Genomic DNA, 13,475 nt, shown 5'->3' with positions numbered 1-13,475 from the left:
ATCGCTGACATTCCTACCAGACTGGTCCGGCTCCTTCTGCCCCCGCCCTCAGAGAGACGTCCGCCACACGTCTGTCTGCTGCCCTGGTGTCCTCTCCATGTGTTCACACTAATGTAGGAAAACAACCATTATTCAGTGATGTGATTTGTACTGCATGATATGTACTGTATACATTTACATGTGGTATGTACTGTACATTAGCGCGTGGTATATGTACAGTATTCATTTACATGTGATTTATAGTATACATTAACATGTGGTATGTACTGTATACAATACCTGGATTATATCCAGATGCCTACTGGATATAATCTAGTCTAATCTAATACTACTGTCTACAACTACTACTACTACTACTATTACCACTACTCTTCTAAAAAACAGCCCCTACCCCTGATTTGGCCGGAAGATAAGGCCCTCTCCTGGTGAAATTATTTATTACACTTTAGAGACTCGCAATTCGATCCTATCACGGACGATATCAAGTCATAATTGATTGAGATGAAGACGGAATTCGTACATAAAAAGTCTCATTCACATATATGCACCGGACAAAGGGGCTGACAGTACACAGAGACTTCACATCCTTTGTTAGGAGGACGGTGGACCAAGGTGCACAGCCCGGCTCTGTGTAAAGAAAGATCGAGTGTTCAGCAAAGAGTTTCTGTGAAACGCGGGGAGCACTAGGACCCAGCGGGGGCTAATTGAGCTTGTCAAAGAATTTGACGGATGCAAATAGGAGGAAGGGGAGAGAGAGAGAGAAAGAGAGAGAGAAAGAGAAAGAGAAAGAGAAAGAAAGAGAGAGAGAGAGAGAGAGAGAGAGAGAGAGAGAGAGAGAGAGAGAGAGAGAGAGAGAGAGAGAGAGAGAGAGAGAGAGAGAGAGAGAGGAATAAGTGCGAGGGAGAGAGTGGTGGGAGGGAGAGAGGGAAACAAAGGTAGGAGGGAGACAATGGTAGGAGAGAGGTGGGAGGGAGAGAGTGAGGCAGGGCTAGATAATAGGCTTTAATACGGCGACACAAACGTAAATCTGCTACACCAAACTAACATTACGACATTCCTCCTTAGTTGGCTAAAACAAGACATCAATTCAAACTCTTTGTCATCAGGCCAGTACTTACGGATGGCTCTAGCCACAATAATGGTTGAGTTATTTAATTATGTGTGATAACACTTTTAATTTCTTAACTACTTAAATGAAATGGCGCAAATGCCACAAAATAGACGGCAATATATTATTATAATGCAATGGACCAGTCTGATCCTTCCCTCCTATAAGGTATCGTCGGGTTATCCAGGCTGCTTCGGGAACACTTCCTGGGGTTAACTTTTTACAATAACGTCCACAGAAATAAAGCGGTTGTATTCACTGGTTCAATCCCCAATATTGAACGTCCCGGTTCCCAGAATGCAGCGTATACACACAGTCCACTGGCCCGGCTCATACTGCACGGTCCGTAAGGCCACGGAGCACACGGCTTCACAATGTCCACAAACGGCTACACAATGTCCAGCCAAAGCTACACAATGTCCACCCACGGCTACACAATGCTACACACAGCGCTACACACAGCGCTACACACAGTGCTTGTATGTAGTGGGTCAAACGTTGACCTGTAAAACAGGTCAACGTTTGACTTTAGGATCACACGTTGTGATCCTAAAGTGTTTCGTACACACTTTGTGTCTGCATTTTGGTTGGTTTTAAGTGTTGACACACACATGCTGTCACACACATGCTGTCACTCACATGCTGTCACACATATGCTGTCACTCCAATGCTGTCACACACATGCTGTCACACACATCTGTCACACACATGCTGTCACACACATACTGTCACACACATCTGTCACACACATGCTGTTACACACATGCTGTCACACACATGCTGTCTGTCACACACATACTGTTACACACATGCTATCACACACATGCTGTCACTCACATGCTGTTACACACATCTGTCACACACATGCTGTCACACACATGCTGTCTGTCACACACATGCTGTCACACACATCTGTCACACACATGCTGTCACTCACATGCTGTCACACACATCTGTCACACACATGCTGTCACACACATCTGTCACACACATGCTGTTACACACATGCTGTCACACACATACTGTTACACACATGCTATCACACACACGCCCTCACACATGGTATCTTATAACCAGTCCTTCAGATTGAGGGACTCACCTGTCCCAGCCGCTCCAGTGTCTGCTGAATCTCCTTCCTCAAAGCTGTCCTTCCATACCGTAAACGGTCCCAATTCCAGAGAATACCGGTATGCACAATACCAGGACTGAAGCTTCCTCAAATCCCAGCCCTCTGCCAGGAAGACCGGGTGTCAGCGGGAGAACAAACAAAGGAGGGGGGCTGTCTCTGTGTTCCTTGTTCAAACAAGGAGATGAAAGAAGGTTTGGCCGCTCTATAAGAGAGCAGGAGAGCCACAGCATTCTCACGCAGAATTAGAGAAAGATTTGTACGTTAATCAAAGTTGCGATCGACTGGGAGGTAGAGGACTGTGAGGAAGCACAGAGAGCTCCATAGATCCGCTACTCTCAGAAGGCTTTAGGTTCTGGGGCACAGGTCCAGACCCCCGTCCAAAAGGCTCCAGAGACCTTCCTCTTCGGACCTTCAAACCCTCATCGAACCAGACTGGTCCACCAATAACAGGTAAGGGCCCGGAAAACATGCTCTGAGAGTGTGACTTGTTAAAGCAGTTATGGGCTCTCAAACCAACTGAGGTCATGCTTTAAGGAAACAGTTGAGTAGTCTGTGAATATAAATGCCCTACTTATTCATAGAAAACAAATATACTCATAAAATAAATGTTGTCCGATAGTATTGCCCAGTATTTTGCCCCCTCTCTGGTCTTTCTGAAGTTCTGTAGACATAGCCTATCAGCATGACCGATCCACCCCTCACCCCGAGCTCTGGGACTCACTGTGACAAATCACACCCTTTCTAGGACAGCTGGGCTTTACACTAATCTGTGAGTAGCTTATTTCTGAACAAACTGGAGATACCATGTAAATGAATGCAGTCATGTAGACAGGAGAACAGCTGTTCTCAGTACCGCTGGCTGCTGACACACAGCTGACCTTCATTGGGCTGACTTTAGTTCCTGCAGAAGCCATTAGAAACTGTGCAAATGTAAATCACTACTATATATAATGAATATAATGCATCAGCAGTAATCCATGAGCATTCTTTGCTGTGTTAATAAGCTTTAATTCAGTTTCTGAGTCTCATCCCAGTTATCTTGATGATACAACGTGGACACTTTTTGAATTGTTTCAAAGTGTACATTTAAGTCCATTTTAACTTCCTAAAAGCCTCCCTTAAAGGTTGGGTATGGAATTCTCTTTTTTGGCCATTTTTGCAAAATTATTTGAAATCCTTATAATACCCACTCACAGCCACTGAGTTAGAAGTACTGACATGACAACTCAACAAGTCAATCATCTGTGGAACGGGCAGGGCTCGAAAAACTCCAGCCAATGATTTCCAGACCCACCGAGTGGCATTGGACAGTAAGTACGTCAATCAAACGGTCGTACTGCACTCCCCCTCCCCCCGCGCGTGACCCCTTCGTGCACGTACTCAAAGCTCGTGACCCAGAGCAAGCTTCTGTTGTTATCCTGCGGTAGCTACTAGAGCTAGCTCACTAGCTAATGGCTCGCTATCGCGCATCTGTGTTCGCTCGTGCATGATTGCGCGTCAATGTACTTGGAATGGGTGAGATGGGAGTCAGAGTCAGCGTTGAAGGAGAAGGGGTAGGACCATTTAAGTTGTCCATTTTCAAAATCTGCTGGTGTTTCGCAAATCCCATACCCAACCTTTAAGGTTGAGGACGGGGAGAGAGGTTAGGACAGGAGCCCACTCACCCTTCATATCTCAGTCCTGATCCCCACCAGCGCTCTGGACAGAGATGGTGCTGTGGTGACATCATCAGTCCTCTAGGCGGCAGGGCTCCGGCCCCCAGGTTCTGATTGGTCCTAGTCCGACACCGCAATAGGCTCCTGTTTGAAACCAAGACTACCTCCCTCTGAGCAGCAACCAGTCAGCCAGTCAGCCAGTCTCTGAGCAGCAGCCGGTCAGCCACTCTCTGAGCAGCAGTCAGCCACTCCCTCTGAGCAGCAGTCAGCCACTCCCTCTGAGCAGCAGTCAGCCAGTCTCTGAGCAGCAGCCAGTCAGCCAGTCTCTGAGCAGCAGCCAGTCAGCCAGTCACTCTGAACAGCAGCCAGTCAGCCACTCTCTGAGCAGCAGCCAGTCAGCCACTCTCTCTGAGCAGCAGTCAGCCAGTCTCTCTGAGCAGCAGCCAGTCAGCCACTCCCTCTGAGGAGCAGCCAGTCAGCTACTCCCTCTGAGGAGCAGCCAGTCAGCCACTCTCTCTGAGCAGCAGCCAGTCAGCCACTCCCTCTGAGGAGTAGCCAGTCAGCCACTCCCTCTGAGCAGCAGCCAGTCAGCCACTCCCTCTGAGGAGCAGCCAGTCAGCCACTCCCTCTGAGCAGCAGCCAGTCAGCCAGTCACTCTGAACAGCAGCCAGTCAGCCACTCCCTCTGAGGAGCAGCCAGTCAGCCACTCCCTCTGAGCAGCAGCCAGTCAGCCAGTCACTCTGAACAGCAGCCAGTCAGCCACTCTCTGAGCAGCAGCCAGTCAGCCACTCCCTCTGAGCAGCAGTCAGCCACTCCCTCTGAGCAGCAGCCAGTCAGCCACTCCCTCTGAGCAGCAGTCAGCCACTCTCTGAGCAGCAGTCAGCCACTCTCTGAGCAGCAGCCAGTCAGCCCACTCTCTGAGCAGCAGTCAGCCACTCTGTCTGAGCAGCAGTCAGCCACTCTTTGATCAGCAGCCAGTCAGTCACTCCCTCTGAGCAGCAGTCAGCCACTCTCTCTGAGCAGCAGTCAGCCAATCTCTGAGCAGCAGTCAGTCAGCCACTCTCTCTGAGCAGCAGTCAGTCAGCCACTCTCTGAGCAGCAGTCAGCCACTCTCTGAGCAGCAGTCAAGCAGCCACTCTCTCTGAGCAGCAGTCAGTCAGCCACTCTCTCTGAGCAGCAGTCAGTCAGCCACTCTCTGAGCAGCAGTCAGCCACTCTCTGAGCAGCAGCCAGCCACTCCCTCTGAGCAGCAGCCAGTCAGCCACTCCCTCTGAGTCAGCCACTCCCTCTGAGGAGCAGCCAGTCAGCCACTCCCTCTGAGGAGCAGCCAGTCAGCCACTCTCTGATCAGCAGCCAGTCAGCCACTCCCTCCAGTTCCCAGACTCCCTCCCTGTCAGGGCGGGGCCGACCCAGGGCCAGACGTCCAAACAGGACTTACCAACCAAAGAGCCGAGGACCCTGAGGGCCGTGGCTGTGCACAGACCGGGTTCCTCCTGAAGAACCCCCACTGTGCCCCTCTAATGGACCTGCTGTGTGTTCATCAGCGGCTGGTTCCTCGACGGGGCCTAGTGGTCCAGGGGGCCAGCCTGGGCATCCCCAGACCAAGCTCAATCCTAGATTGAGCTTGGTCTGGGGAAGCTGCTGTCATGTTCTTCAGCTCAAGAGGCGTGATCAACAGCCTAGTTCAACTGACTCTGTACTGACTCTGTACACGATTGGCTGCTTGCCGCCGCTTCCCTGACGTCATTGTGTTAAACCAGCCAATAGTGCGCCGGGGGGGGAGAAGCCAGCTTGGTGATTGGCTCCCTTAAAAATGTATCAGAAGCAGAAAGAAATGTATTGCTCTTCTCCAGACCCTTCTGCAGGACGGACTCAAATCTACCAGGAGGCTGGTGTGAACTAGCACCATCACAGCCTAGCTGGGAGAGCCTGATCCCTGTAGCCCCCTGACACCTGCTGGGGAACAGGGCCAGGCGGATGAGTTGCTGCAGGCAGAGAGAATTACAGTTTCCTGAATGAGTGAATCACGGGTCCACCGAACCAAACAGCCTTCATCTGGAGTCCGGACAAAAACGGGGGAGGGCAGTGGGAGGGGGGGGAGGGCAGTGGGAGGGGGGGGAGGGCAGTGGGAGGGCAGTCATCAGGGAGGAATGGCAGTGGGAGGGGACTCCTTGGGGAAGGCAGGCAGGTACAGGTAGAGAGAGGTGGGGGGGAGCCAGAGAGGGAGGGGCAGTGTCGCGTTACCTGGAATAGTTTTGGCGTTGTTTGTCAGCAGGAGGGCGGGGTCACTCTGAACAATGGAACCAGGATCCAAAGATTCACACCAGCAACCCCTCAGCACAACCCCGGGATCACACAGCGGGCGGTGAGGCACACGCAGCCAGGGTCCAGTTACCCAGAGACAGAGACAGAGACAGAGAGAGAGAGAGACAGAGAGAGAGAGACAGAGAGAGAGAGAGAGAGACGGAGACAGAGACAGAGACAGAGACAGAGACAGAGACAGAGACAGAGACAGAGACAGAGACAGAGACAGAGAGAGAGAGAGAGAGAGAGAGAGAGAGAGAGAGAGAGAGAGAGGGACAGAGGGAGCGGTCGAGTGACAACAGAAGTGCGTGAGGGACAGAGGGATCGACTGCTGGAGAGGAGCAAGAGAGCAAGCTTGACAGCAGCAGAGGCGTTTGGAAGTCCAGCGGAGCGAAGCAGAGCGGTGGGAAGGAGCAGGGGGCCGACCCAGCAGCCAGGGGCCGGGGGCCGCATCATGCCGGTGAGAACCACTCTGAACTCCCTTCTGTCAACGATTCGACTGACAGATGAGTTGTAATCACCTGCGGTTTGTGTGGTTCCGTATCGGCGTAGGTCTGCGCTGTAGTTGAACCTTGTGGATGTTTGCTCAGTGAGTCGTCATATTTAATGACAGGGTTAACTGGTTCTCAACCGCACTTCAAACTGCTGTCTTCGTTCTGCCCTCATGGGTTTGCTGCAATGGAAGTGACTGCTTTGATATGATCATCAACCATTTGTTGTATATATTTATGCTTCAATTGTATACAGGTCCTTCTGCACACACACACACACACACACTACCACACACATCCAATAACACCAACACACCCACACAAACACACACACACACGCACACACACACACACTACCACACACACCCAATAACACAAACACACCCACACACACCCAAACACACACCCAAACACACACACACACACACACACCATCCCCGTTCCTCCAGTACCAGTCCGGTGAGTATCTCCGTAGTAGGCTGCGTGTTATTTTAAGGACGGTCCATGTGACCGAGCCTCGATCCCAAACAGAGATTAACAGTAAGCTCCTCAAAGGGCCCCATTGTGGCCCCTCACCTGAGAGGGCTGAAGGGGCCAGTCAGCCAGGGGCCGGTCAGCCAGGGGTCAGTCAGCCAGGGGTCAGTCAGCCAGGGGCCAGTCAGCCAGGGGCCGGTCAGCCAGGGGCCGGTCAGCCAGGGGTCAGTCAGCCAGGGGCCAGTCAGCCAGGGGCCAGTCAGCCAGGGGCCAGTCAGCCAGGGGCCGGTCAGCCAGGGGTCAGTCAGCCAGGGGCCAGTCAGCCAGGGGCCAGTCAGCCAGGGGTCAGTCAGCCAGGGGTCAGTCAGCCAGGGGCCAGTCAGCCAGGGGTCAGTCAGCCAGGGGCCAGTCAGCCAGGGGCCAGTCAGCCAGGGGCCAGTCAGCCAGGGGCTGGCCTGCCGGTGTCCATGAGGCGACCTGCTCCAGGGCCGATACGGGTGGAAGGGGTTCCGGCGGGGGAGCCTCAGACCGGAGCCGGACACATACCAAGGCGCCCCACTCTTGGAGGGGGGGACTACTCCCCCTCTGAAGTCATACCTGGCAGGTGACCACTCCCCCGCCCCCCGAAGTCATACCTGGCGTGGGGCCGTTTATTTCAGACCTCGTCTTGAGGACCAATTGTAGATTTCAGGAGACGTTAATCTGGACCGCGTGATGCATTTATCAGGGCTATTAGCCTGCCTCGTGTTATCTCATGGAGTGTTCCTCCTCTGGCCATAATAAACGCTGTCCTTGGACTGGGGAACTACCGGGTTATGACCACCAGCTGTCTATTACACGCTATCATGTCCAGGTCAGAAAGGACTGGACTGATGCCCACACTTTGATTGAAATGTGTGTGTGTGTGTGTGTGTGTGTGTGTGTGTGTGTGTGTGTGTGTGTGTGTGTGTGTGTGTGTGTGTGTGTGTGTGTGTGTGTGTGTGTGTGTGTGTGTGTGTGTGTGTGTGTGTGTGTGTGTGTGTGTGCCCCTGATGTTGTGTTTTTAGTGATCTTACTTGAGATAGGCTGTGTATTTGACCTGTACATTGACATTGCTTTCAACGATAAAATCATTAAATACCAGCCCATTCTGGAAATACCAAGGGACCTAGCCTACCAATGCAAGCTAATAGTGTTTATTTTTGGAAGCTTGGGGCATGTCCACAACCGTGTTTTCAGTGGGTTAAGGCTGGCTGGGCTCTCCAGCAGAAAATCTAAACAATTAGCAAAGTTGTGCTCCCTATCTGCAGTGATAGGCAGTCTGGCAGTGTGGCGCAGGAGATGTTTTTTGTACCCTTGAACAATGACTTATCTTACCTCTGAAATATTTGAATCTTGTCTCTTATAATGTGATTGGTGGACTCAAATAAAGAATTAAATGTGTGGCATGATGTAGCAGAGTGTGATAATACTAAAACCGGCAAATGATGACGAAAATAGGGTTATGGTTAGAATTTGAATATGGATATGCAAAACATAAACTGTAGAGGCTGGCCAGTGAGAGAACCCTTTCTGTGTTGCTTCTGATGCTTACTGATGTACTTTGTCCGGTGGCACTCAATGAGTCACTGATAAATAACCCTGCAACACAGCAGCTGTGGGTTTGACTAGTGGAGACTCTGACTCAGTCAGCCGCAGTAACACAGTGGTGAGAGACTGCCCACAGAACCCCAACTAGAGCTGGGCCCCGGGGGGGGGCCCAGCTCTAGTTAAACCCCCACCTCCATACTGTTCCCAGTCAACCCCCACCTCCATACTGTCTCCCTGCCTGCTGGCTGTGAGTCCCAGAGGTACCCTCCCTGGTTGTCCCCATCCACACCCCGGTACAGCACACAACTCAACCTGTGTCCAGCGGTTGAGGTCCAGGGGAGGCTGTCGGTACGGCCGTCTCTCACGCAGGAAGCAGACGTGGCGGGCTGCCGGTTCTGAAGGGGGGAGCCCACAGGAAGTCCTGACACAGATCACATGTAGTCAGAACCACGAGTGACCTTCAAAGACATCACAGGTCATTGTTGTGAACTGTTTTAACGCTTGGGCCTTTGGGAGATCTGTCCGACTGGAAGGAGATCTGTGCTGCTGCTCCACTGTGCACCCTCTTCTTAGTTCAGAGGGGACACTGGGGTGCCCTGTCAGATATCTGATGACATCAGCGGGCCCCCCTCTCCTTAGCGGGGCCCGCTCTGCGTTAAGGGCCCCCTGATGAGCTCCACACGGTCTGACCGTCTCCTCTCTCCCCCTGCGTCTCTCTGCAGGCGGACACCCAGCAGCCGAGAGACACCACTGACCCACTGAACCCTCTGCAACAAGGTGAGGCCCCCGACTTCTGCTTCTGGTAGAGGAGCACAAGTCAACGTTTTGACCTCTCCATAACTTCCCTGAGTCCGTCCTTTGAGTTCCCGTTGCGAGGCGTTCTTCCCTTTAGCGTTGTTGGGCTACGTGGCGTTCAGTCCGTCCTTTGAGTTCCCGTTGCGGCGTTATTCCCTTTAGCGTTGTTGGGCTACGTGGCGTTCTTCCCTTTAGCGTTGTTGGGCTACGTGGCGTTCTTCCTTTAGCGTTGTTGGGCTACGTGGCGTTCTTCCTTTAGCGTTGTTGGGCTACGTGGCGTTCTTCCTTTAGCGTTGTTGGGCTACGTCACGTTCTGACCTCCTCTCCCCCCCAGCGGTTCTCCGCCCGGGCCGACACAGGAAGCCCATGACGCCCCACCGGAACACGGCGTCCAAGAGGAAGAGGGTGGTGCTGACGGTGCTGACCGTCATCGTCGTGCTGGGGATACTGGTCACAGCCGGCTACTTCAGTGAGTCGTGCTGCTGGGGTTACTGGTCCCAGCCCTCGCGGGGCGCTGGGCGCCGGGCGCCACCACTCAGAGTGCTTTACAATATTGCGTAACATTCACCCATTCATGCACTCATTCACACCCCGACGGCGGTGTCAGCCCCTCAGGGCGACAGCCAGCTGGTCAGGAGCCGTCAGGGTGAGGTGCCTCGCACGGGACACCTCGACACTCAGCTAGGAGGAGCCGGGGATCCAAGTAGCAACCCTCCGGCGACCAGCCAACCCGCTCTGCCACATGAGCCACATGCCCTCCATGACGTTCCTCTCTCATTGCACCTTCACAGTCAAGCAGCTGATTGACACCAAGTACTACTTCTGCAAGCGCTCCATCAAGTTCATCCCACTGGACAAGGCCTGCGATGGGACCAGCGACTGCACCGACGGAGAAGATGAGCTCACGTGCGTCTCCTCCTTCTCAGACAACACCACCTTTCCAGGTAAGAGAACCAGGCCGACCGCTAAGCTTAGATCCCCGTCCCCAGGTGGAACCGGCCTGACCGCTAAGCTTAGATCCCCACCCCCAGGTGGAACCGGCCTGACCGCTAAGCTTAGATCCCCACCCCCAGGTGGAACCGGCCCGACCGCTAAGCTTAGATCCCCGTCCCCAGGTGGAACCGGCCTGACCGCTAAGCTTAGATCCCCACCCCCAGGTGAAACCGGCCTGACCGCTAAGCTTAGATCCCCGCCCCCAGGTGGAACCGGCCTGACCGCTAAGCTTAGATCCCCACCCCCAGGTGGAACCGGCCTGACCGCTAAGCTTAGATCCCCGTCCCCAGGTGGAACCGGCCTGACCGCTAAGCTTAGATCCCCACCCCCAGGTGGAACCGGCCTGACCGCTAAGCTTAGATCCCCGTCCCCAGGTGGAACCGGCCTGACCGCTAAGCTTAGATCCCCACCCCCAGGTGGAACCGGCCTGACCCGTGTGTTGGTTCTGCCTCCCCAGTGCGCCTCATCACACCGGCCGGCGTTCTGCAGGTGTACAACGAAGGCGCCGGCTGGAGGAGTGTGTGCGGCGACGACTGGACCGAGAAGCACACGGCGACAACGTGCCAGCAGCTGGGATACACACAGTGAGTGAAGCCTCACCGGTGGAGTCCACCCCTCACCATCGATATCTGAAGACAAGGGCCCCTCACGGGGAACTGTGTTATAGTAGGGGTCAGCACACCGCTGACCCCTACAGGACCTCAGCCATAACGGGTCCGTTTGATGGTTGTGTGGTTGTGTTTTCTGACCACAGGAACCCCCAGAGGACTGTTCTGTCAGTGACGGCCCTGGGGGCCTCCCTGAGCAAGGGGCCCTTCACAGCAGTCCAGTCCGGGACCGGAACCAGTCCCATTCAGACGGCCACCATCGACCGGTGAGAGACACGTCCTCGTACGTACGTAAGGCCCTGGCCTGACCCCTGACCCTAGGCCTGACCCTAGGATTAGGGTGTAATGGACACTGCCCTCAGAGGTTATGAAATGAGGAAGTGCCCTGATGCTAGCGGCCTCCCTCTCTGTTGAGCAATTGTTCCAGTGAGCTGGACTGCATTGCTTCCTTGTTTAGTTGTTAGTATCAGCTTGTGCAATACTGACACTCGTGTTGCCATGACGTCAAGAGAGCAACGTCCACTCTCAGCTGAGACAGACCTAGATGGACCGGACGTTCTGATTGGTGGAAGGCTAACCAGCCCGCATGCTCGTTGTGACTCGGTAGAGCATGGACGATGTGGAGCGGTTCACCGGACTAACTCTCTGTTTTCCCGCAGCACGGAGTGCAGAACCGGACAAGTTATATCACTCACCTGTTCAGGTGAGGAAAGCACTTGGATATAAGCTGTGTGTGAAGCTGTGTGTGCGGAATGAAACCAAACCGGCTCTGCAGCTCGGTGGTGGGTGTCTGTTGCCACGGACACCCGCGGGCCGCTTGTGTTGTTGGGTTGTTGTGTTGTTGGGTTGTTGTGCTATTGTGTTGTGTTATTGTGGTGCAGACTGCGGCCAGGGAGGATCCGAGGAGCGCATCGTGGGCGGGACGGACGCCCTGATCCAGGACTGGCCGTGGCAGGTGAGCCTGCAGCAGAACGGAGGGCACACCTGTGGCGGCTCGCTGGTGTCCCCGCGATGGGTGGTCTCTGCGGCCCACTGCTTCACAGGGTCAGTCCGACCCCCGCCGTCCCCGTACCCCCAATCCCCGCCCCCCCGCCTCCCCGTACCCCTCTCCCCGCCCCCCCGCCTCCCCGCATCCCCGTACCCCCTCTCCCCCCCCCCCGCCCCAGACCGGGGGAGAGAAGGGGAGTCCTCGTTGAAACGCATGCGTCTCCCTTCTGATTGGGCAGGACTAAGAGGGAGGTGGGCCGCTGGCGGGCGGTGACGGGGAAGACGTACCTGAGCAGCCTCGGGGGCGCAACCGTCGACCGCATCGTCAAGAACGGGCGCTACGGCGGCAACGACTACGACATCGCCATGGTGAGGCTCAGCAGCCCCCTGAGCCTGGGAGGTGAGAGCACACACCAATCATACGCCCTGTGGTAGAGACCAGGGCCTCGGGAACAGTGGGACTCTGCTGCCCCTGGTGGGCGTTCAGTGGTACTAGCGATTATCCAACAGTCTTCATTGATCGCAGACATTTCGGCATTGTAATTGCTTGGCAATATTTGTTATTCTGCTTGAATATGTATGTATATATATATATATATATATATATATATATATATATATAGTAGAGCTGTCAAGCGATTCAAATATTTAATCGTGATTAATCGCATTAATGTCATAGTTAACTCATGATTAATCGCAATTAATCACAAATTATTTTTCTATGCTAAATGTCCCTTGATTTTTTTGTCCCATAATTCTTCTCATTTTAATTCTCTTATCAACATGGTGAAGTGCATCGGCTTGCCTTGTGCAAATGATTTTTTATTGATAACAACATTGGCATATACTGATCAAAACAGGACGATACAAAAAAAGAGCCTATAGTGCAATTTAACGACTGCTTTGAACAAATGTCATTTGAACATAGCAGTCAGGCTACTGCTTCTTTGTTTTGAGCCAAAGAAAAAAAAAAAAAAATTGTTTTAAATATAATAATTACGTTAATCGCGCGATAAAAAATTTAACGCCGTTAAAATTGGTTTGTGTTAACGCCGTTAATAACGCGTTTAACTGACAGCTCTAATATATACACACGATTAAACGTTTATTTGGGGGGTTTGTTAAATAATGTGTTGTTTGTGCGGTCTAGAGGGCCGCCGGCCGGTCTGTCTGCCTCCCAAAGACCTGGGTCTCATAGCAGGAAGCCCCCTGGTGGTGACGGGATGGGGGTACCTGGAGGAGAAAGGTACACACACACACAGACACACACACTCACACACACACTCACACTGAAGCACACACACGTACACTCCCTCTCACTAACACGCACACTCACTAACACACACACACAATCTGACCCGGT

The 13,475-nt window shown here is 53.2% G+C and overlaps 1 protein-coding gene across 3 annotated transcripts in view; it reads left to right on the top strand.

The window, feature by feature from the left end:
- The first annotated feature begins 2,400 nt into the window (after nucleotides 1–2,400).
- LOC130406473 (transmembrane protease serine 4-like) overlaps nucleotides 2,401–13,475 on the top strand; it is a 15,511-nt gene continuing 4,436 nt past the window's right edge. For 2 of the 3 annotated variants that reach the window (XR_008904449.1, XM_056612069.1), the window contains exons 1-10: nucleotides 6,173–6,655; nucleotides 9,452–9,506; nucleotides 9,859–9,993; nucleotides 10,316–10,468; nucleotides 10,975–11,101; nucleotides 11,272–11,391; nucleotides 11,785–11,828; nucleotides 12,007–12,169; nucleotides 12,352–12,512; nucleotides 13,263–13,358. Coding sequence is in view for 2 of the 3 variants with exons in the window: in XM_056612069.1 (XP_056468044.1) it covers nucleotides 6,650–6,655; nucleotides 9,452–9,506; nucleotides 9,859–9,993; nucleotides 10,316–10,468; nucleotides 10,975–11,101; nucleotides 11,272–11,391; nucleotides 11,785–11,828; nucleotides 12,007–12,169; nucleotides 12,352–12,512; nucleotides 13,263–13,358 (1,060 nt within the window). In the remaining variant the exon portion in view is untranslated. Of the gene's footprint in view, nucleotides 2,688–6,172; nucleotides 6,656–9,451; nucleotides 9,507–9,858; nucleotides 9,994–10,315; nucleotides 10,469–10,974; nucleotides 11,102–11,271; nucleotides 11,392–11,784; nucleotides 11,829–12,006; nucleotides 12,170–12,351; nucleotides 12,513–13,262; nucleotides 13,359–13,475 lie in introns of those variants that run through there. The other variant, XM_056612070.1, reaches the window with a different exon arrangement.

Source organism: Gadus chalcogrammus, chromosome 16, assembly GCF_026213295.1.
Source record: "Gadus chalcogrammus isolate NIFS_2021 chromosome 16, NIFS_Gcha_1.0, whole genome shotgun sequence".
NCBI classification, from domain to species: Eukaryota; Metazoa; Chordata; class Actinopteri; order Gadiformes; family Gadidae; genus Gadus; species Gadus chalcogrammus.
The sequence above is the reverse complement of the archived record's forward strand: the minus strand, read 5'-3'. Positions and strand labels throughout refer to the sequence as shown.